General features: G+C 36.2%; 4 protein-coding genes and 3 non-coding genes across 8 annotated transcripts; 2 read left to right on the top strand and 5 right to left on the bottom strand.

Moving 5' to 3' along the window:
• Positions 1-1517: 1517 nt before the first annotated feature.
• On the top strand, positions 1518-1620 carry LOC111780749. The gene has a single exon (XR_002812891.1). It is a non-coding gene; the product is annotated as a U6 spliceosomal RNA (small nuclear RNA).
• Positions 1621-8000: 6380 nt separating this feature from the next.
• On the bottom strand, positions 8001-8082 carry TRNAS-AGA. Its single transcript has one exon. It is a non-coding gene; the product is annotated as a tRNA-Ser (tRNA).
• A 390-nt stretch (positions 8083-8472) lies between these two features.
• LOC111780250 (NHP2-like protein 1) lies at positions 8473-10409 on the bottom strand. Its single transcript, XM_023660601.1, has 5 exons — positions 10284-10409; positions 10066-10186; positions 9841-9944; positions 8816-8947; positions 8473-8729 (listed from the first exon to the last, which is right to left on the bottom strand). Exons 1-5 carry the CDS (start codon positions 10284-10286, stop codon positions 8703-8705), a joined length of 387 nt encoding a protein of 128 aa, XP_023516369.1. The 5' UTR covers positions 10287-10409; the 3' UTR covers positions 8473-8702.
• LOC111780763 lies at positions 9615-9700 on the bottom strand. Its single transcript, XR_002812908.1, has one exon. It is a non-coding gene; the product is annotated as a small nucleolar RNA snoR109 (small nucleolar RNA).
• Positions 10410-11152: 743 nt separating the features above from the next.
• Positions 11153-13697, bottom strand: LOC111780354 (chaperone protein dnaJ 49-like). The gene is made up of 3 exons (XM_023660728.1): positions 13548-13697; positions 12214-13343; positions 11153-11546 (listed from the first exon to the last, which is right to left on the bottom strand). Exon 2 carries the CDS (start codon positions 13308-13310, stop codon positions 12225-12227), a length of 1086 nt encoding a protein of 361 aa, XP_023516496.1. The 5' UTR covers positions 13311-13343; positions 13548-13697; the 3' UTR covers positions 11153-11546; positions 12214-12224.
• Positions 13698-14701: 1004 nt separating this feature from the next.
• Positions 14702-19432, bottom strand: LOC111779982 (chaperone protein dnaJ 49-like). Its single transcript, XM_023660198.1, has 3 exons — positions 19271-19432; positions 17097-18208; positions 14702-15058 (listed from the first exon to the last, which is right to left on the bottom strand). The coding sequence occupies exon 2, from the start codon at positions 18185-18187 to the stop codon at positions 17102-17104; it is 1086 nt and encodes a 361-aa protein (XP_023515966.1). The 5' UTR covers positions 18188-18208; positions 19271-19432; the 3' UTR covers positions 14702-15058; positions 17097-17101.
• On the top strand, positions 18823-22732 carry LOC111779983 (ribosome biogenesis regulatory protein homolog). 2 transcript variants are annotated; one of them, XM_023660201.1, is made up of 8 exons: positions 18823-19000; positions 20563-20713; positions 20816-20867; positions 21121-21249; positions 21420-21537; positions 21819-22002; positions 22092-22205; positions 22317-22732. In XM_023660201.1, exons 1-8 carry the CDS (start codon positions 18912-18914, stop codon positions 22467-22469), a joined length of 990 nt encoding a protein of 329 aa, XP_023515969.1. In that variant the 5' UTR covers positions 18823-18911; the 3' UTR covers positions 22470-22732. The 2 variants fall into 2 exon arrangements, with proteins under 2 accessions (XP_023515969.1, XP_023515967.1); XM_023660199.1 differs by lacking the exon at positions 18823-19000 and adding an exon at positions 19985-20170.
• Positions 22733-23907: the final 1175 nt, after the last annotated feature.

The following is a 23907-nucleotide window of genomic DNA, read 5'->3' as shown; positions in this document are numbered from 1 at the left end:
TCCATCTCAAAGGGATTATTCCATGTGTTTACCGATTAAACCGTTAGCTAACAGCTAGTAGATATTGTCTGCTTAGGGCTATTACGTATCGCCATCAACCTCCGCATTTTAAAACATATCTACTATAAAGAGGGTCTATCCCTACTCCAACCAGTGTCTCGTACTATCCAGTGACTGACTCTAATTCCATTTGGGAGGTGGATGATAAGATTTCACATTGGTTGGGGAGTAGAACAAAACATTCTTTATAAGGGTGTAAAAGCCTCTCTCTAGTTGTGAGATCCCACATCGGTTGGGGAGTAGAACGAAACATTCTTTACAAGGGTGTAGAAGCCTCTCTTTAGTTGTGAGATCCTACATCGATTGGGAAGTAGAACAAAACATTCTTTATAAGGGTGTAGAAGTCTCTCTCTAGTTGTGAGATCCCACATCGGTTGGGGAGGAGAACGAAACATTCATTATAAGGGTGTGGAAACCTCTCCCTAACAGACACGTTTGAAAGGGGAAGCCCAAAGAGGACAATATCTGCTAGCAATGAGCTTGAGCTATTACATTATGACAACCTCGTTCAATAATGGTACTTACAAAGCATTATCTAACAAGCTTGTATGGAGTAGTTTCATAGACGCAGTCTTAAAAGCTTAAGAATGCACTAAACTCATAACTTCACCTAATTACTGAGTGGACGAAGGATGCTGGGAAAAGATTGGAATCTGGAAGAAGCAAGACCAATATGAGCCTTCCAAATAGCAATTATAACCTTATATCTTCTCCCCTTTGGTTTTGTGGAGAGTACAAGAGAGAGAGAGAGAGTTAGTGTTAGCAGAAAGGCTCTTATTCTTATCAGTATCATTGCTTCTGGTTGTGAAGTTTTTGCAAGTGGTTTTGGTACCCCACAAAGGGTCCAAAAAGCAAAGCCTTTGTTGATCCCACCACTTAAACTTCCTCATCCTCTCCATTTTCTCCGCATCGACCCCAAGCCAAGCCCCATAGGGAGCCTTCCATTGGTTACTTTCTTTTTGTCTTTCTTCCAAACCATAAGTGCTGCCTTTCAAATTGCTTTCTACTCTGCTATATTATTGGTCTCTCCTGAAGCGTTGTTTTTGTGGAGACATGTGGCGCACAGATATGTCGGTTCAATAATTTGGGGTTTCCCAAATCTACTTTTGCTTTTAACTCGTTTTGGGAATTGCCCATCTCAATAAACTCACCTGGCTCCTCAAATTTAGATTAAGAACAGTCTCTTTGATCTTTAACCATTATCAAAAGATGAACTTTTTAGGATATGAATGAAATAAGTTTGTGGATGAAACTGAGTGTATATGTCTTGATCTGATTCTTAGTCAGAATTGCAATCTTTTTAGGTTTGGATAAACACAACAACATGATTATTATGTTGCCCAAAGGATCAATATATCAGAAGGATATATTAAATATGATCCTCCCCTGGAGTAGTTATGTTAGCAGATCACACCAACGAAACGAATAATAGTGTAGAAAAAGTGTAACAGCCCAAGCTCACTACGGTGACATCCGATAAAATTGAAACGATATAGAGAAGATTAACATGGCCTCTGTGCAAAGATGACATGCACAAATCAAGAAATGGTATCAGAGACAGGTACTAAGCGGTGTGCCAACAAGGACGTTGAATCCTCAAGGGGGTAGATTGTGAAATTTTACAGTGGTTGGAGAGAAGAACGAAACATTCCTTGTAAGGGTATGGAAACCTCTCCCTATTAGACTTGTTTTAAAATTATGAGGCTGATGGCGATACGTAACAAGCCAAAATGGACAATATCTATTAGCAGTGGGCCTGAACTGTTATAGAAAGAGACTATGTCCACTAGTGTAATAATCCAAGCCAAAATGGACAATATCTACTAGCAGTGGGCCTAAACTGTTATAGAAAGAGACCATGTCCACTAGTGTAATAATCCATGTGTGGGATTTGGATTAGGATTCAGCACTAGATAGCTTCGATATTCTCCAACGACATGGTCATTCCACAAGTCAACACAAGTCCTTCTAATATGATTTGTCTTCACTCACATACAGCTCAGGAAAATTTATAGGAGGTCACCAAACATAGAATTGTTTCAAGTAAAACACGCTTAACCATAGAGTTCCTATAATCGAGGTATCGAAAAAGAAGGTGCATAATTGTGCCTCTAAATTACTTTAAGAATCATGTCCTAGGGTTTAAAACCGCTCAAAAAAGCCGAACATATATACAAAGAAGTCGTAGTTTCATGAGCTATGGATGTCTTCCACCAAAAAAGAGACTCATATGTTTCAACTTTAGGCTCACCGACAGTAACATTGAGATGTCAAAGTAGTATTTCTAATAGTGTCTATCGATTCTAACATGTCAACGTAATTACTCTAATCTAGGCATTTACTTCGTGTCTAGCTAGCTTCCTAGCTAATAGATGACAATCATTAAAGACCACGAAAGATTCTTTCTCAGTTACAAGACCATTAAGAGATTCCTTGTCAACAAAGACCATTGGCACCCTTTTTGCCATTGACTTCAAATGAAACATCTTCAATTGAGTTGAGAACGACGACAGTAAACCCAACACGACAACTGACATAAGCTTGATACTCAATATCAATACGTTAACATACTACTACTACTTCCTCATTTCATTTAGCCAGTTAACGATTCAATCCAACTCCTTCAGTGACCGAAAAAACGTCTATTGTGAGTCCCTCGTGGACCATAGAGAAGCAAATCCAAATCTTAATGGTGAAAATTGTTAACTATGGAACCACTCGGACCAAGTAGCAAACTAAAAATCTAACCTTTAGTGACGAAAAGTGCAATTTATCCGAATTCGTTCGATGTATACGTATCATATCGTTTGCATTGGAGTAGGCTCTCTTTATATCATTTTCTTCTCCTTTAACTAGCTACCTAGCTCTTCATAATACTCACCCCACTATAACATTTTTGCATATACGTCCAAATCTATAGACATTCCCCCACAAAAATATCTTCCCTACCCATATTAACCCACCCAAATTCCCTAAGGTAGGCGCCATCTTTGATCAACTTCTTCTAAACTTGGATCTCATGGGCTGCGACCCTAGCCTACTGCCACATCACCGACAGACAGCAACCGAACAACATCCAAATCCAAGACATGTTCTTCCAACAAAGTAATATCCAAATTTACCAACAAATTTACAAAACCCATCATTAGGTGTAACATCTCTAGCGGATATTCTCTTCTTACCGTTCAAGCTCACATTTAACAGATATGGTTCTCTTTAGGCTTTCCTTCAAGATTTTTAAAATGCATCTGCTAGAGAGAAGTTTCCACACCTCTAGATGTGAGATCTCACAATCCACCCCATTCGGGGCCTAGCGTCCTCACTAGCACTCATTCCTTTCTCCAATCGATGTGGGACCCCCCAAATCCACCCCCTTTGGAGCCAGTGTCCTTGCTAGCACATTACCTTGTGTCCACCCACTTCAGGGCTTAGCCTCCTCGCTAGCACATCGTCCAGTGATTGACTCTAATACCATTTGTAACAGCCTAAACCCACCTCTAACAGATATTATCCTCTTTGGCTTTCTCTTTCGAGCTTTTCTCAAGGTTTTTAAAACGCGTCTACTTGAGAGAGGTTTTCACACCTTTAGATGTGAGATCTCACAATCCACCTCCCATCAGAGCCCAGCATCCTCGCTAGTACTCATTCCCTTCTCCAATTGATGTGGGACCCCCCAAATCCACCCTGTTCGAAGCCAGCGTCCTTGCTAGCACACTGCCTTGTGTCCACTCCCTGCAGGGCTTAGCCTCCTCGCTAGCACATCGTTCAGTGTTTAACTCTGATACCCATATAAAGAATGCTTCTTTCTCCTCCCAACCTAAATAAGATCTCACATTAATGAATTATATGCCAAGTTGACCCAAGTGGGGGGAATGAAGAAACAAGAAGTAAGAAGAGCAATGATACATGTTCCAAGCGTTGACATAGGAGAGCGTTGACATTCCCCAATCCAAACACAAATAATATAAACTCAAATAATTGAAAGAAAACTACAGAATTAAAATCCAAGTGGGTTGGCAAAAGCCACGTGATGTTGTGGGGTGCCTCACGTGCCTCAGTGGAATATCCAAAAGCATGCATTGCACCTGAGAGGTAGGGTTGATGAAGATACCCACAGACCAAACAATATGGAACTATCAGACGCCCACCGCCCATTGAATAAATAACCAAAAGAAATTCTCCACTAAGCACCACAGAATCAAAAATGGAATGCATTTTAATTCATAATTCATATGATATGAGATGATATGAGATGATATGAGTAATCCCCAAGGGGCCCTCTCTTCCCCCCATTTTGCTGCCTTTTTGTTGAATCAATGAATTAAAATATGATACCAATCTGAACTGCTATTGTTTGTGTGGACGCCCTATCCCTTTCCCAACCCTTGTGGCCTATCTTTACTTTATGAACTTCATCTCTCCCACGTGTCTGGTCTTCAAATTCCCCAGCTGTAAAGCCTCTAACAAACACATTTTCTTCTTCAAACTTTTCTATAATACATCTCTTAATGATTTGCTTTATATATATATATATATGTATGTTGTCGAGTTTTTGTTTGCCGACTGCGATCGTGTGTGTATCTAGAAACTTTGGTTTGTAGCATACGTGTTTGGTTTGTGTGAGTATTAATTATTATTATCATTATAAGCTGATTCTGATCTTTTGATTGATCAAAGATGTATGTCTTAATCAGTTGAGATATGTTTAAATTGGTTTGTACGTGTTTAAAACATGAAACGTGAAGTTTGTGTTAACATGATTATACTTTGCCGAGAGGTGATAGGAAACTTTTTCGAAGTATTTTTATAACTAATTTGCAAAATTTACCCACACATATTTGTTTACTTTGTACAAAATTAAATAGTTAGAGCAAAATTGTAACGGTCTAGGCCACCGCCAGTAGATATTGTCTTCTTTGAGCTTTCTCTCAAAGCTTTAAAACATGTCTGCTAGGAAAAGGTTTCCACACCCTTACAAAGAGTGTTTCGTTCTCCTCCTCAACCAACGTGGGATATCACAAAAACTAACTTTTCATATTTTGGATCAATATGTCGGAATCAATGAACTAAAGAAGTCGTTGAGGCTTAAAACATGTGGAGCAGCATCCCAATGGCTGTTTTTTTAGCATTGAGAAGCTAAAATCCGTCATCAAAATAATTTGTAGCGTTACGACGTGGTTGCGTGGTTTTATAAATAAATTAGGGTTTCTGGCTATTACAAAGGGCGTTTTTACCATCGTAGATTAACAAGCATTTAGTTCATTTACTACCCAGAAAGTCTTTTTCGTCAAACGACTCGTAGGAAGTGAGAAGGACCCTTACTACTCCGTCCCACATAGTATACTACTACCCATGGACAAACCTACTTCTATTAATCAGTACTCATTGACATCTTTGTTTCCGATGCAATGGGTCATTCTCGAGAGACCCTTTATCGTTCATGGTTCGATATCCAGGTGTCCTAGACACCGGGGAGCGTATATTATTAGAACTATATGTTTGGAATTCCACTTCCCAAAAGGCTCCAAATGTGAAGGTGTAGCAAATAAAATGATACAATAAAGTAGCTCAAAAGCAAATCATATTATCATGGGAAGAGATCATGATGTGTTTGCTATTTGTTTCAAAAAACATAATGGGAAAGAGAAATGATGAAAGGGAATGAGGAATATGCTTTGAATATGAGGATGCATCACATGGATTATAATATATAGTTGGAAACTATAGTCAATACATCGCATATCAATCAAACTATATATTATATTTAAACTAAGATATGCTTTCCACCCCTAAATCATACCTTATATTATAATTCCCTCCAACAATTATTTAATCTTATCCTTAGTTTCACAAAAATATCTAATTGTCACATGTTTATAATATTTATAATAATAATAATAAGATTTTATTCAAGGTAGCTAACGACTTCAATTAGAGGCGCTCAGTATGGTGTCAAATATAACTATTTTGGTGTCTTTTCATTATAATTTTGTATTGTTACAAAGTCAACTGTCTATACAATAACGGTGTGAGATCGGTATTGGTTGTAGAAGAGAACAAAACATTCATCCTAAAGGTGTGGAAACCTCTCTCTAACAGCCCGCTTTAAAACGGAAGCCAGAAATGAAAGCCTAAAATAGACAATATCTGCTAGCGGTACGCTCGTGCTGTTACGCACTGTCTCCTACATCTTGATTATTTATTTATTTATTTAAGATATAACCATAAAATCCATGTTCACTAATATTATTTGATTTTTTTGTGGGGGAGGTGTTTGCTTAAAAGATGAAATTATTGTAAGTGCTAGGTGTGAAAATAGCGTCCCATGTGTCACCAGTGTCATTGGGGCGTTCATGATCGTGGGATTTTTTTTATATATAAATGATACATTATTTATAAAGTGGTCGTCTAAACATTGGTTAGGTGACTGAAAGCGACTATAATTAATTAGAAGCTCGAGAAAGAAGTCGCGAGTGAATCTTACACCAACCAATCTCGACCCTACAAAGCTCATTTGAGTCTCAACGTATGGTTCCAATACAACAAAAAAAGAATTTTAATCAAAATTTAAGGTATAATATGGATAATTTTAAAATTTATGGGAGGTAATTTGGAACTTCCCCTAATCAAGTTAGGTAATAACTACCTGTTTTTTTTTTTTTCCAAAAGATCTCCACGTCTGTTAGAGAGGAGAACGAAACATTCTTTGTAACGGTGTGGAAATCTTTCCAGCCGTGAGGTGCGATACGTAACGGGCCAAAACAGATAATATCTACTAACTATGGACTTGGGAGAGGGAAACGAAACAGATTTCAACGATCAACTACCTTCGCTCTCGTACTTACCCGCCATCAGGATTTTAGCTACCACACTTTCCTTCTGCTTAGATGGAGAAGATTTTCTTGTTGGTTGGCAGTTGCATACTCTTATCACGAAATGTGGATTCCATGGTGATGTTTTTGTTGGAAATGCTTTGATTACGATGTACTCGAGATGGGAACATCTTGTGGACGCTCGACAAGTGTTTGATGAAATGCGCAGCCGGGATTGGGTATCCTGGAGAGCGTTGATTACTGGCTATGCACAAGAGGGAGATCATGGGTTAGAAGCTATTTTGGTGTTCAATAATGGAATCCAAGCCATTTCTATAAAGCATTTGGCATTTTCATTTGATATAAGTAGGATTGAACTTCGACGCTATTATTTCAGAAGCACTCCTAGACATGTATGCAAAGCGTGGGGGCATTCAAGAGTCCCAAAGAGTTTTCAATGAAACATAAGTTAATTCGCTTGGACAGCATTGATCTCCGGCTACGCACAACACAGAGATTACGATTCGGTAATGAAACTGTTCGAAAAGATGGAGAAAGAGAAGATAAAGCCTGATGCAGTTATCTGTTAGGATCGCACAACAATACACATATTCGATCTAGATGAACACATAGAATAGAAGAGAGAAAAATGCGAAGGAATGCAGAAACATCTTCAAAGCACGGCTTAAGGGTATATATATAGTTTCTGTTTACTATATATCTTCAATTTACCATGTAGCTTTATTATATATANCTTTTTTTTTTTTTTTTTTTTTCTGTTTATAAACAGTCGTTTAGTCCATTTTCCATATATAGTTTTATTATCTATCACCCAACAATATCTTTTTGTCTTACCAGGAGGGGCGGGAGTACGTGCATTACAGAGCTTGCTTGGAGCGTGTAGGATACATGGGAATGTGGAGATCCCCTCCATGTCGTGATTGATGAACTAACTAACGCTCACAGATTTATTTGAACTTGATGGATGATTAATGAAAATAAATATCTGTTCATGTCTTATTTTTCTTGTGGGTGTTTCCTTCTCTTTTTAACCATTCAACTATCAGACTCAAGAAAATCACTCTCTTAAAGGAAGAAAAAAGAGAAAAACAAAAAAAACAAAAAAAGCGTGAGCGGCAGGATTCGAACCTGCGCGGGCAGAGCCCACATGATTTCTAGTCATGCCCGATAACCACTCCGGCACGCCCACTTTTTGTTTAAAGGTTCGAATTATAAAGAAAAAACATATAATGTTTTCAAAATTTATACTTCTCTCATGAAAATATCACTAAGTGTGTATGTGAATGGATATTTATAGAAAAATAATAAGTAATAAATATAACTTTTACATTTATAAAATAAGTTAAACAGCTTATGGTTTATATTATATTCCTAATATTTTGTTGCTATTCATTTGAATGTTTTATAAGTTTTGTTTACAATATAATTAAAAATGTTAATTTTATACTATTCATAAGAATCATAAAAATACATTTCTTCAATAGAAATTTATTGAGTTATAAATCTTGTTATTTATATATAATAAAGGATATTAGAGATATGAATTAAATAGTTCTAGACGATGATCGACGCACATTTGTGATTCAAAATAGTTCTAGAAATCCGATTATATTCATCTTTGTCAAACATTTAATGTCAAATATCTAACCAAAATCATGATATAGCAAACATAATGAAGGATCATCACTCTTTCTAAACAATAATCGGATCTCTTGAGAAAGAAAATTGTAGTGGTTGTTACATATTCCTCCACTAAGGGGGATCGACCACCATGAACCAAGAAGCTTCTCAATTGCCAATTGCAGATCTTCAAATCAGGAGCTTCTCAATGGCGTCCTATATATCAAACATAAGGGCCATAACATGTTGTCAGGGGACGAATTTGGAAAAGAATGGAGATATTTACTGGCACAATTACTTACCTTGAGTTGCTGTATTTGCGACTTCAATTGGCTTCCTTCATTTGTTGTCACAGAACAGGCGATAACAGGTCTTGTAACTCCACAAGCTCGGCCAAGTGCTTGCTTAGACGGGACAAACACATAGGGCACATTCTGCAAAATGAAATGCAACACTTTTTTTCCATTACCAAGATACAGACATCAAAAATCAGTCTGTAAGCAGGAAATTATGACTGGACAAAACATCAAAACAGGGGCTAACTGCCTCCAAACTAAACTTCAATTGATACAACAAAAACTAGACATCTCCATTGATACGATTTTAATGATAGTACCCTTTGTAACACAGATTGGGACGGGCGTAACTATACTGAGGAGTGGTATTCGGGTTTTCGAGGTTGCAATTATTGGAATACTTACATTTCACATAACCCTTTATATATATATATCCAGAAAGAGAAGCTACCAAAAAAATGAGCACCACTAATAAGTTCTCAAAGAGAAACACCTAGAGCAGCTTATTGGGTATGTCAATTATAGAGACTAATGCAGCTCACATAACCCTTTATATATACATATATATCCTGGATGAGAAGCTACCAAAAAATGAAAACCACTAACAAGTTCTCAAGGAGAAACGCCTAGAGCAGCTTATTGGGTATGTCAATTATAGAGACTAATGCAGCTTGCCTAGAAGATGACAGAAACTTTAGAAGGCGAAACCCTATGCCGTTTCACTTGTCCAACCTTCTTATCATGTGAGCTTATTCATTCAAAGGGGAAAAGGTAAATAAACAGATTACTAAGGAAAGGTGAAAAGAAATGTAGGAAGTTCGGTAAGCAGATTTGTTGACGGAGAACAACAACCGGCCAGTAAACTTCACTCGTATGATTTGGCTACAGCCTCTTTGGCAGGTCAAGAATAAGGGTATCAATTCTTATACAAATCCTTATCTTGGTACATGTAGCCTCAAAACCCAGAAACACATCAAACAATCCAATGAACTCAAAATAAATAAACTCCTCTATTGAGGATTGAAGAGTACCTTATCCTCGGCTAACAGAGGAAGATGGAGGAGGATTTCAAGGGGCTCGGTATCAGCGGCCATGACAACGAACTCAGATATACCCCTGTTCAGCGTCTTGGTTGCTGGTAAAGTCGCACAAAACAAAAAATCAATCCACTTAAGATACAAAATAGAAACAGAACTCATTCTTGTGATAGTGAACACTAGAATGTGTGAAGAGAAGGGTACAAGAAGAGAGGGTACCTTCATTGGCGCCCTTCTTGATTTGCTTGTAGTTAGCAGCTTGTTGAACAAGATCAAGAATGGTGATTGTAAGTTGCGCGTCGGCCAATGGGTATGCTTTGGGGTTCACTTTCTCTGCAGTCTGCCATTTTACAACACAAATACATAAAGTCACACTAGATATCAATCAAACTACATTTTATCATTCAATTTCAAACAGAGAGAGAGAGAGAGAGTACCATTCTTCGTTCGAAGATTGAGCAAGCAGAGACGCAGAATTCTGGAGGTGGAGAAGAGACTCTGGAATTAGGGTTTTAGAAGAGCAACAGAGACACTAGGGTTTTCTGTTACAATCGACGTCTAAACTTAATTGGATTCAAATTTAGTTTAAAATCCGTTTGATTTTAATTCTCTTTTTTTTTTTTTCTTTTCAATTCCTCTTATTGAATATTAGAACTTTAAAAAAAAAATTGAAATTCTCTAATTTAAACATAGAAATATAATAAGCTTCAACACCCAAATACTCAATTTTTTGCTTTCGAATTTTTTGTTTTCGAAATCATTAGTTAGAAAATAATTAACATAGATACTCGTCTTTTTCATATGGGTACGGATACTCAAAACCATATAAAAATGAAAAAGAACGGACGAAGAAATATTATTTTTAATTATTGGGAACTTTCTCAACTTATTAGGTAGACAAACAATTTTAGATTTTTCATTAAAAATATTTGGAAAGTTCAAAAATATTTTTGAAAAAGGTATAAGTTTAAAGTTATTAACCAAATCTTTAAAAGTTATAAAATAATTTTAAAATAAAGTATTATATTAAAAATTTAAGATACAAATACGGCCATAAAAGTACTAACAAACGTGTTCAAAAGCTAAACTTGTAACTTAATTCGACCCTAAGTGCTCAATTGTTCTCTATATAGAAACTAGAAAGGCCTACTCAATGGGTGTAGACCATCCAAAGTATAGCAATGGAAGGATAGAACACTGGTTTGTATCACTATCTAGAGTCTATATTGAATCTTTCTAAAGGCTTAAAAAAAGTGCTTTTAAACACTTGGAATTCAAACAAACTCTTACCTTGCATCACGACACATCTGAAAATGACCACTTAAATTATTACTCAATGAAGTTCTTCAGTTTTATTCCAACAATTTCCATGAAACAATCGATGTGAATCACTCAAATATACTGAAAATTGAATGACAGAGAGCAAGAGACAGTAAAAAAAAGTAATAACACCACAACACACGTTAGTATTAATTGATACTGTGACTTTTTATGACTATCTAAGCTTTGGGGTCCCAATATTACTCAACCACCTAATCTGCTGCAAGCTAGCTACCAGACACGGACATTTGATGGTAACTTCGGATGCAGAAGAGAAGCAAAACATTTGAAATAAGAGGCTCACTTTTTTCACATTAGTTGAGTTAATTGCAGATAAAGCAACCCCCGCCTTGCAGTAGTTGCAGCTTAATAGAAGCCATCTGCAGAAAAAGAGACATTTTGAGTGTTATAAAAGTATATCATCCAATGGAGATTTGTTAATACTCATAATTGAATTACACAGACAAGAGAACAAGGAACATATATATCTCAAATCTCAAGTTAACAGAGGAATCCCATGTTCAACATGAACGAGCATTTCTCTGCAGAACAGCTCAACAGAAGGTGTTCTTCAAATAAGACTTGAAAAGAAATAAGGAACAAATTACCATTCATATGCATCAAACTCATTCATGATGCCGTTCTTATAATATACACATGTTGTCTATGCTCGTTCTTGAAGAAATGGCTACAACATTTGTTTCAGTCCCAATAAAAGAAAAGGCTACAACATAAGGGTAACGTTCGAACCAAATAATTAATGCAGCTCAATTCACCAGTTTGCAACCATGGTATATAGAAAGTTCTATTCCCATGTATTCTAATTGAACCATTGAAAAGATATCCAGCCACATACATAAATCGATTATCAGGTCAAGTATTAGCATAAGAAATGAATAATGTTGCGAAAAGCATATGACTTTCAAAATCCAAATAAATGGAGAGGCCCCACGTCGATTCGATTAAAGAAAACTTGGTAAACAATCTTGAGCAATAATGATTATACATCTATGATTGATAAAGGATAAAAAGAGGGATGAAATGAACCTTTCGTTCATTCACGAAGCAGCTGACTGAAACTTCTGCAACATATCACAATATGGAGTTTCCCTTATTAATCCCCACTGCCGACGTTGCATCTCAACACGACAATTCTGAGCAAGAATGTTAAAGTACTCCCTCTCTATGTGCCGCTCAAGTGACATGCGGTCAGGGCTATCAGGTGGATACTTCTCCTCAAATTTTGTTGATTTCACATAATAATTGACACCCTTCTGAGTGGTGAACTGGAATTCATAGGGATAGGAGCGGGACAGAGCATAGATAGGTTCTGAGGATGGCAAGAAGTTCAAAAGCAATATCAACAGCACAGGGAGCAATTGAATCAGAGTCCGAAGGCCACCACCTGATCCCTGATCAGCTGTTCTATGTCCCATTCCAGGGCCAAAATTGAAAGTACGAAACTGTGTGGTTGTAGGTGCCATTCCACCGAAGAAGAAGTTTCTAAATATCTCATCTGCATCAATATCAGCTTCGTAAAACCCATTAAATCCATTTGCACCACGTCTTGTAGTCTGTCTCTCGTAAACTGGTTCATCAGACCCAACAACATCATACTTTTTCCGACTCTCCTCGTTACTCAGACACTGAAACGCCTTTGATACAGCCTTAAACGCTTCTTCGGCGCCAGGAGCATTGTTCTTATCTGGATGGACCTTTAAAGACAGCTTTCTATATGCCTTTCGAATATCCTCAGTACTACAACTCTTCTCCAATCCCAAAATCTCGTAATAATCCTTCTTCTTCTTAATTTTCCTCACAACCTCAATCTGCTCTTCTGTGTAAGTGGCCGATGTTGAAGATTCGGAAGACCCCGAAGGCGTAACCCTACGGCGAATCGAAGGCTTATCCGAGGGCTTAGATGAAGAGGTATCAGACGACCTATTCCCAGATTCTCCACTATTAACACCCAAATCTTCACCGGAAACGTTCTGAATTTCCGATAAGAGATCGTCAACGGAGAGCGTCGGATCAAGACGGCGAGCTTTATTCACAAATTTCAAGGCACGGGTCCGATTCCCAGCTTCCAAAGATTCTTTTCCGATTTTCAAACATTTCAAAGCATCGTCTTTGTTCCCGTCCATCACAAAAATCGCAAAAGACCAATCCGCAATTCCCTTCAAGAAAAAAAAAGGGGGGGGGGAAACGATTACATTCCTAATCAGGAACTAATAGAAAGCGTCGGTGCTACCAAAACCTTAGACGGATTGCGATTGGCGTAAAGAAATTGCAGGAGGAGAATATGGGAATTAAATTACACATTTGATCTACAGATTAAAATTGAATGAGTACAGGAATCTAGTTTGAAGATTTGAACTTACAGATGGTGCTGAAGAAGACGATTCAAGAAGTGTCCTCAACGTAGACGCATGGATGGGTCCGGATAGAGAAATCTAGGGATTGCAATTCCTGATGGAAGGAGAAATATTGGGAAATTGAGACCGGTATTTAAATGGAATGACGCGTTTAGAACTAATGTAAAGTGGCCAATGCCCATTATAGGCCAATTTCAGCTGACTCGACAATAACTGCATCACCACATATCGCCAATTTTTTTATTTTCTTTCAATTTCGGGAATATTAAAGTTTTTATTTTTACTTAATAATATTTTTCATTATAAAACTTTTTAATCAAAATCTCCTTACTCATTTTCTTTTTTCTTTTTATTGTCGTAAATTCATGATTCAAAATCGACATTAAAATGAAAGTCAAAACTTTTACCCAAAAAAAAGACACAATCTAGTGGTCATTACATAGTTGGTATGATATTGTCCACTTTGAGCATAAGTTTTCGTTGCTTTGCTTTGGGCTTCCTCAAAAGGCCTCAAACCATATTCCTCGCTTATAAACCTATGATATTCAAAATGACCAAGAACATAGTTGGTATGATATTGTCCACTTTGAGCATAAGTTTTCGTTGCTTTGCTTTGGGCTTCCTCAAAAGGCCTCAAACCATATTCCTCGCTTATAAACCTATGATATTCAAAATGACCAATGTGGGACTCACTCCCAATAATCCTCAACTCGAACAAAGTTCACTATAAGCCTCCCCTGAGGCTTATGGAGCTCTCGAATAGCCTCCCTTTAATCGATTCTCCTTTCTCTGGAACCCTCGAACCCTTTGTTCAACATTTTAGTCACTTTTGATTACACCTTCAAAGCTCACAATTCTTTGTTCGATATTTGAGGATTCTATTGACATGATTAAGTTTAGGCTTACATCTTTCTAAACTCACAAATTTCTAAACAAAAAAAACAAATTTTAGAGTTGCTTTTTATTGAAGTTTTATCAATTTTGTGGCGAAGATATGTTCTATAACTCATGAAACACAAAAAAAAAAAAATAATAATAATAATAATAATAATAATAAGAGTTTGATCATATCTATGTTATAAGAACTCTAGGAATCATCTTGGGTTGATTTGATTTTAAAGAATGAAGAAAGGTTGCAATCCAAATCTTGGATCCAATGATATCTCAAATAGATGTGGCCACTCTTTCTTAATTAAACAAAATGAAATGATGTCAAAATACAAGCTGTGACAAAGGCAGTCATAATAATGTTCGTTGGTTCAGATAATGCAAAGGGATTATAATCAGTACATCCAAGCTCAAGCTCTAAAATTATTCAGCATCTACTCGAGTAAATCTATAGTAATACTGGGAAAATATGCTAGAACCTAAGATGGTGGTGAGAATATGAGATTTACAAGCGAAGCATTCAGAATAGAAGATAAAGAGCGACCTCAGATCTGGGGTAACTAATTGACTCCCGTTTCAGGCTCGTGCAAACATCCTAGGAATTCGTCCGCCACGCGAGAAAACAGGACCTGCGAAACAAGTTCCAAATCTGTTTGATTAACATAGAAGCTTTTACACCCAACTGAGAATTGTTGTAATCTAATTGTGTGAGCAAAAGTAGAGAACTATGACGAATGATATCGATAGGAATGTTATCGTGAGATCCCTACATCAGTTGGAGAGGAAAACAAAGCATTTCATATGAGGGTGTGGAGACCACACCCTAGCAGACATGTTTTAAAAACTATGAGGGAAAGCCTAAAGGGAAAGTCCAAAGAGAACAATATTTTACTAGCGGTGGGCTTTGGTTGTTATAATCATTGGATACTAGTAGTTACATACGAAAGTTCGTGGAGATTTGTTGAAACTAAATAGAGGGAGGGAGAAAGAATGGAGTAAGCACTTACTTAGTTGGTTTAGACTTGGGAGGTTCGAAATTCCCAATACTCGGAGTTATATTGTTGTTCTTATATCTTTTAGATTTCAATATTATTCTATTCTTGTTGTATGGGTTCTATCAGTTATAGAAGAGAGGTAATGCGAACAGGTAGAGTTATCGGTACCAAAAACAATGAGATGCAATTCCATATTTCCAGAGGAACTAAGTCCAAACAGACAATGTCACATTGTGTCATTGCAGTGCACATGAAAGCTATGATTTCTAAATGAATATTTGTCATGAATAACTAATAAGTGCATCTAAGATCCAAAGGTACAAGAACCGAGGTAAGTAATAAACTGAAAGTGGGCAATAAAAAAAAAAACTTCAAAATATCAATAATTTGAATTCTAGCTCATTCTCAGTCTACAGTCTCATTCTTTGCCACAATCTGCAGGCCCCTCCATCTCTTTCTCTTTCTCAGCTGAGTGATAGTTTTGGATCACTGGCGTCTATAGCCCTTCTCTTCGTGCTATACAGGTGATGGGTTTTATATTTTGGCTCACGGACGTCTATAGCCCCTCTTCTTGCTTGCTTAATTTGTTTCCTATGTTACATCCTAGGTTGTTAGCAAACGTTTTTGGTTAGAGTTGTAAGATGATTGAATAACGACAGAGGCAAGTGAACATTCTCTACAGGAGAAGCATGGATGAGGAAGAATTTCATTAGGGGATGAACATTTCAAAAGAAGGATTCCTTTCATTCCTTTTTTCATGAGGAAATGAGTACCCGTGATAAGCCAAAACTAGCAACCTCAAAGGTCTACTGGCCAAAATTGGGGCATTGTGGCAAAACAGACTCAAATGGCTATTTGTGTGGTTTTGGTAAAAAGGAGGACAGATTCACAGGATTAATGCAATCGAAGCTAGACTTCGGGAAACTTGACCATAAACAGGTAGAAAGATTCATTGAGAGAAAAAAAAACATGAGCATAATTCCGGTTAAAGACATTGTCCTCTTTGGGCTTTCACCTCTGGGCTTCCCCTCAAGAATGTAGAACACATCTTCTAGATAGACTTTTTCACACCCTTCTAAAGAATACTTCGTTCTCCTCTCCAACAAATGTGGGATCTCACAATTCACCCCCCTTCAAGACCCAACGCCCTCACTGACACTCGTTCCCCTCTGCAATCAATGTAGGATCTCACAAAATACCATTGATTTGAAATGTCAAACCAATTTGATTCACCAGTCTGCCACCATGCATGGAGAAAGATTATGCTTCTTCAACCACAACTGTCTTTTACAAAAATCTAATGACTTTGTAATATCTTTTAGGATTATGTTCTGTTAGAGAGCAAATATTGGCAAAATAAAAGAATATCAAGGGGCATAGTCTGAACGCACGACAATCTACAGCACTGGTACAGATTGTGGGTAATAAATAAGAAACGCAACTTTCCTTCTTCCTTCATTCATAAATTAAAATGTAAGAAAATGTATAAGCTCATTTTCGAGACCAACAACTTTCCTCTATACTTCTTATTGTTTGGGAGGAACTAATACACCCAATCATGCTGCTAAACTATGCATTATGAAAACCTCGTATAAAGATAAATTGCCTGGAGAATCAAATTTGCACATAATTCAAAACTGCCAAAACGATAACAGAGAGAGTTGAAATGGACCTTCATTAAGCCGCTGATTGAAACTTATTCAACATATCACAATGCGGAGTTTCACGAATGAATCCCCATTGGCGTCGTTGCATCTCGAGTCGACAATTCTGTGCAAGAATATTGAAATACTCCCTATCTACCCTTTGGTCAAGAACCAGACGATCCCGACTATTAGGTGGAAACTCCTGCTCGAAGTTTTTTGATTTCACATAATAATTGACACCCTTCTGAGTTGTAAATCGGTGTTCATAAGGATATGAACGGGAAAGGGCATAGATAGGTTCTGAGGATGGCATGAAATTCAAAAGCAATATCACCAGCACAGGAAGCAATTGAATCAGTGTCCGAAGGCCACCACCTGAACCCTGATCACCTGTTCTAGGAGCCATTCCAGGGCCAAAATTGAAACTACGGAAATGAGTAGTTGTCGGCGGCATTCCACCAAAGAAGAAGTTTCTAAATATCTCATCTGCATCAACATCACCTTCGTAAAACCCATTAAATCCATTACCACCATGTCTTGCAGTCCGTCTCTCATAGACTTCTTCCTCGGACCCAACAAGATCATACGTTTTTCTACTCTCCTCGTTACTTAGACACTGAAAGGCCTTGGATACCGCCTTAAACGCTTCTTCAGCACCAGGAGCATTGTTCTTATCTGGATGAACCTTTAAAGACAGCTTTCTATATGACTTCCGAACATCCTCAATAGAGCAACTCTTCTCCAATCCCAAAATCTCGTAGTAATCCTTCTTCTTCTTGATCTGCCTTACAATCTCTACATTCTCCTCAGTATATGCCGCAGACATTGAAGATTCAGAAGAACCAGATGCCGGAACTCTACGACGAACAGATGGTTGTTGTTCAGGGGACTTGGACGAAGGGAACCCAGATGGCCCATTGCCGGCATCACACGCATCACCACCCAACTGATCACCAGAAACGTTTTTAAGTTCCGGTAAGAGGTCGTCAACGGGAAGCGTCGGATCAAGACGACGAGCTTTGTTCACAAATTTTAGGGCTCGAACCAAATTCCCAGCTTCCAACGCCTCTTTTCCAATTCTCAAGCATTTCACAGCATCATCCTTATTCCCATCCATCCCAATTACCGCAAAAACCCTCTACCAAAACAACATAGGGATTTAGTTGGGGCAAAAACAAGGAGGCAGTTGATAAATTCGACACTAACAACACCGCCACAGACCAATTCAATTTCGCACTTAGATTTAACGAATATAGAAAATTGGGATTAAGAAATGGAAGAAGCCGATGAGAGATTAAACACTGTTTCGATGCAAATTGAACCAAAAAAGCCAAAAAAAAAAAAAAAATTTTAAATATAACAATTTAGTTTATAAATTTTAAATATAATAATTTAGTTTATAAATTTTAAATATAATAATTTAGTTTATAAATTTTAAATATAATAATTAGATATCAAATGTATTTATAAATACAAATATTAAATTATTATATATAAAAATTTAAGCTTATTATTAATGAATTTTTTCATGCTAAAAATTTAGTGTTTTAATATAAATTTAATTATACGAATAATAATTTAATAAATCATTGAAGTTAATTTAAGGCATAATATCTACCATGGAAGATTTTTTATTTTTTATTTATAAATTATTAAAAATAAATAAATAAATGGTGTTTGTGGGCCCGCATGGCCGTGAGAACAACTAGGGTTAACTGTGCGAAGAAAACGATATAACGGCGTCGTTTCGTGGAGAAGCAAGCAACTTCTCTTGTCCCACTCCTAAACCCTGAATTTGGTATTTGCTCTTTCGCCTGAGAAGTCTCTTGAATCGGCCGGTGATGGAGACGCCGCAGGAAGTTCAGGTCGACATTGGTCATCTAATGGCGTTCAATCCTCACCACCATTTCACTTCCCCGCCGTCCTCCAGGTTAGCCTCTTCTCCCTCCGGCAAATCTATTATGCAAACCACGTTTACACCTCCTGTTGTTGCTACACGGACTAAGTTCGTATTTTCCGGAACTTTGGGTTTTCTTTTAGTTGTTGGTTCTGCTCTTTCGTTTCCTTTGATTGACATCTTTGAACCGGATTTTGGCTTTGAGGAACTATGATTTCTCAGCCTTGGAATACTGTTTGTTTGGTTAATTTCTGAAAGCATGTTATTGAAAAGAATCCGATAATTNAATCAAGTTGGGCTTACCGATGGATCTGAAGGAGACGATGCGGAATTGCCTCTACAATCTATGCATGAACAAGCCCTGATTGAGTGTCCAGAGAATTGGAATCGAAAACCAAGACGGTGGCTTTGAGTCCCGAGGCGGGGACGTATAGGGAAAATATTCAGGTCAAGCCCACTTCCCCTTAAAACTTTTTNAAAAAAAAAAAAAAAAAAAAAAAAAAAAAAAAAAAAAAAAAAAAAAAAAAAAAAAAAAAAAAAAAAAAAAAAAAAATCACTTCTAAATTAATGATTAATATAATTTAGTTTATAAATTTTAAATATAATAATTTAGTTTATAAATTTTAAATATAACAATTTAGTTTATAAATTTTAAATATAATAATTTAGTTTATAAATTTTAAATATAATAATTTAGTTTATAAATTTTAAATATAATAATTAGATATCAAATGTATTTATAAATACAAATATTAAATTATTATATATAAAAATTTAAGCTTATTATTAATGAATTTTTTCATGCTAAAAATTTAGTGTTTTAATATAAATTTAATTATACGAATAATAATTTAATAAATCATTGAAGTTAATTTAAGGCATAATATCTACCATGGAAGATTTTTTATTTTTTATTTATAAATTATTAAAAATAAATAAATAAATGGTGTTTGTGGGCCCGCATGGCCGTGAGAACAACTAGGGTTAACTGTGCGAAGAAAACGATATAACGGCGTCGTTTCGTGGAGAAGCAAGCAACTTCTCTTGTCCCACTCCTAAACCCTGAATTTGGTATTTGCTCTTTCGCCTGAGAAGTCTCTTGAATCGGCCGGTGATGGAGACGCCGCAGGAAGTTCAGGTCGACATTGGTCATCTAATGGCGTTCAATCCTCACCACCATTTCACTTCCCCGCCGTCCTCCAGGTTAGCCTCTTCTCCCTCCGGCAAATCTATTATGCAAACCACGTTTACACCTCCTGTTGTTGCTACACGGACTAAGTTCGTATTTTCCGGAACTTTGGGTTTTCTTTTAGTTGTTGGTTCTGCTCTTTCGTTTCCTTTGATTGACATCTTTGAACCGGATTTTGGCTTTGAGGAACTATGATTTCTCAGCCTTGGAATACTGTTTGTTTGGTTAATTTCTGAAAGCATGTTATTGAAAAGAATCCGATAATTAGAAAAGAACTTTGATGTAGTTAATGTTTTGAGGGTTTTGGTTGTTTTGAATCTGTATATTATTTTGAACACATTGGCATGAACATATATATTTGAAGAGAATCTTTACTATTTTTGCTTGGTTGCTTCTATACTTACAGGGAGGAGCTAGTGAATGAATGTCTACAGAAGGGTACAGAGCTAGTTCAAGCTATTGCTAATGAACTTTTCATCCTGCCTTCAACTGAAGATAGAGATGGTCCTCTAGTGAAGTTGTCTCAACCTAAAACAAAATTGCCCAGGGAGAAGCCTGTAAGCCCATGAATATTTGATATTTTCGTTTATCATTTCGTTTTCGCTTTTAAACTATGGATGTTTATATTTTGGTTGGGTGATGTCTTTCTTTCTTTCCAGCTTCCGAAGCCTAAGGCTCCTACAAAATGGGAACTTTTTGCTAAAAAACGAGGTTGGACGTTTTTTTTATGCTTTGATCCTGTTTTGTGCTGTTTTGTATTGTATTAAAAGATTCATGTTTCCAATCCTTCAATTGTGTGGATTGAATTGAATTGAGCTGAAAGTCTTACTTGCTGTAAAGGAAAAAACTGCTAAAGATGAAAAGAAACAACTAACAAGAAGAATGAGAGGCATCCGAACACAAGACTTTGGAATTGGGAGTTTCTGGGGTGGAATTTAATTTTAGTACTCTGTGACTTTTGCAGGTATAAAAAACAGGAAAAAAGATAAGATTCTGTATGATGAACAAACTCAAACATGGAAGCGTCGCCATGGTTATGATCGTGCAAATGATGAGGAGAACATACCCATCATTGAGGCCAAGATGACAGATGGTATTATTTAATATAACCTTGCATTTTAAGATGGACTACTTTTCTTGATGTCAAATTTCTGAACATAATAACTTTGACAGAGAGAATTTGAATATTGATACTGCCCTTTCCACTAGACTAATATAGATATCAAAATGCCCATTAAGTATCATGCTTTTTTGCATTTGCAGAGCCAGGCGTCGATCCCTTTGCTAAGAGGCAAGAAAATAAGAGGAAACGAGTTGAAAAGCAAGAAAATAATCGCTTACAGAATCTGAAACAAGCTGCAAAAGTTGGTGCTTTGCCAAGGTTTTACCCTCTTATCACAGTTATTGGGTGTTGATCAAGTAATTAGATTATATCTTCTCACAATCATACTAATGCGTATGTTTGGGGATTTAAACTTCTTCGACATTGTCCCATTTGTTCCTACTTTGGGTAGGAAGGTGGAGCATTTGACCACAACTTGTACCTGTTAAACCCATTGATTCGTGCCTTTCGTTTCCAACAATATCATAATGTCTTAACTCTGTCTTTTGATTTTCATCAGTTTTCTGATATATATAGCTAAGTTGATTAAACTGATGCAGCCACGTTCAACTAGCTGCAACTGCTCTGCCCATAACCGGGACGCAAGCTACAACAAAGAAAATTACAAAAGACGAGCTTGGAAACGTGGCTGGAATGGCTGCAACCGCAACAGCTAGTGGTGGAAAATTCGACAAGAAGTTGCCTGGAGAAAAGCCTCCAAAGCATGAAGGAAAATATCGCAAGGTTAACTAGACAATCCTTCTCCCTGCCATGCTCGGGCATATTATATGCCTATCATAAAGTTAAATATTTTGTTCTTTGTTTACACGCAGTTTTTACCCGTTGTGGAAGGAACGGGCGTTGGGTCTCGAGAAAGGGAGCAAACTGAGAAAGTCCTGAACCGTCTAATATCTAAGAATTCACATGAGATACTAAACGTCAATAAGGTCGCTTTATCATACTTTTCTTTGTTTTGGTTTCAGCAACTGACATCTTTCTTCGTTGCTCCATGGTTGGAAATTTTGTCTAATGGTCTTCACTAATTATCCTGAGTATAGGCTGTGAACATGTACAATGTGAAAAGAGAAAAGAGGCGCAAACATGATGATAGAAAGCCTTCATCATCAACATCGAGCAAGTTGAAACCAAATAAGAAACTTCAGAAGAAGCCGCTGAAGAAGGGATCATCGAAGAAAGGACAGGCCAAATGAGGTTATTACCCTTTATAATGGTTGGTATTTTAAGTAAGAGTTCTTGTACTACACAATCTTTTTTATGGAAGAAATTTTGCATTTGGACTGATTATTGTAGTAATTATCTTCTCCATTCAAGGAATAGTGCCTCCCTTTCTCACACACTATCAGAAGACGAATATGTAGTTTTTTTTTCTTCTTTATAGGGATTGATCAGTTGGTTCCACCTTGTAGCAATCAAAGAAGTGATATTTCTGAGGGATATAGTCCAATCCAAATGATATTGTTATCCTTATTCCTTACTATATGAATATCTTATTGGTTAGATTGGCTAGAAATCCCCCTTATGATGTAGCCAGCTGATATTTTTCTAAAAAAAATAATTATGAACCTTCTCGTTGTCTCGATTCACTAATAAAGACGGATATCATAGAAATGTTTAGAGGCTGTTTGATGGAAGATGAGTTCTTTAGAGGCCGTTTAATAGAAGATGAGTTCGTATAAACGTTTAGAGGTTTAGAGGCCATTTGATAGAAGATGGATTTGTGTAAACATTTAGAGGCCGTTTGATAGGAGATTGTTAGATAAAAATGGGCGCAATAAAAATGGGCGTAAGCAAGTTATATTCGTGATCGTTCGTTTTAAATAGGTACTTATGTTTTAAGGTATTACCTTTTCCTTGCCTTACATAAGTGTGGACTTTCTCTGTCTCCTTTCTTTCTTTTCATTTTATTTATAATTTTATTTTAAATATAGTTATAATTAATAAATTAATAATAATTTATTAAAATATTTACTCAAATTTATTTTTACAAATAACTAGTTTTTGGGATTAATTTTGGTTAGACAATGCATTATTAACATATCACAATTTTAAAACATGTTTCTTTATATCTTATTAGCTTTTATTATTAACATTCATTTCTTTTTCTTTTTTTTTTTCTTTTTTTTTTTTTTCTATTTCCTTCATTTTTTCTTTATATTTTAAAATTGATTTATAATTAATTAAATTCAAATTTTCTATCACAATATTTAGCAATCATATATTTATTCAATTCATTTCTATTGATAACAGTATAATAAATAAATAAATAAATAATTTTATATTAGCTAAATTAACTTACTATAAGTATTCACTCTAGTAGTTCTTATAATTAACTATCTACTTAAATTATTCATTATTAACTAATAATTTTTTTAATGCTTGGACTTCATTTTAATTATTTTATTAATTTTATAAATTAATTTCAAAAAATAAATACAGACATAATTTATTTCCACATAATCGTTATAACATTCTCATCGTTATAACATTCTCATTTGGTTGATCTTTTTATTGTTATTCTCAAACATTTTTTTAAATAATTTAATTTTTCAAAACTTACTAAATTCAATTTTCAAGAACAAAAAAATATGTGGCGAGCAAGACCCAAATCTTATAATTCTCTAACAATCG

This window comes from Cucurbita pepo, chromosome LG18 (genome assembly GCF_002806865.2).
Source record: "Cucurbita pepo subsp. pepo cultivar mu-cu-16 chromosome LG18, ASM280686v2, whole genome shotgun sequence".
Classification (NCBI taxonomy): domain Eukaryota; kingdom Viridiplantae; phylum Streptophyta; class Magnoliopsida; order Cucurbitales; family Cucurbitaceae; genus Cucurbita; species Cucurbita pepo.
This window is presented reverse-complemented; position numbering and strand designations above follow the sequence as displayed.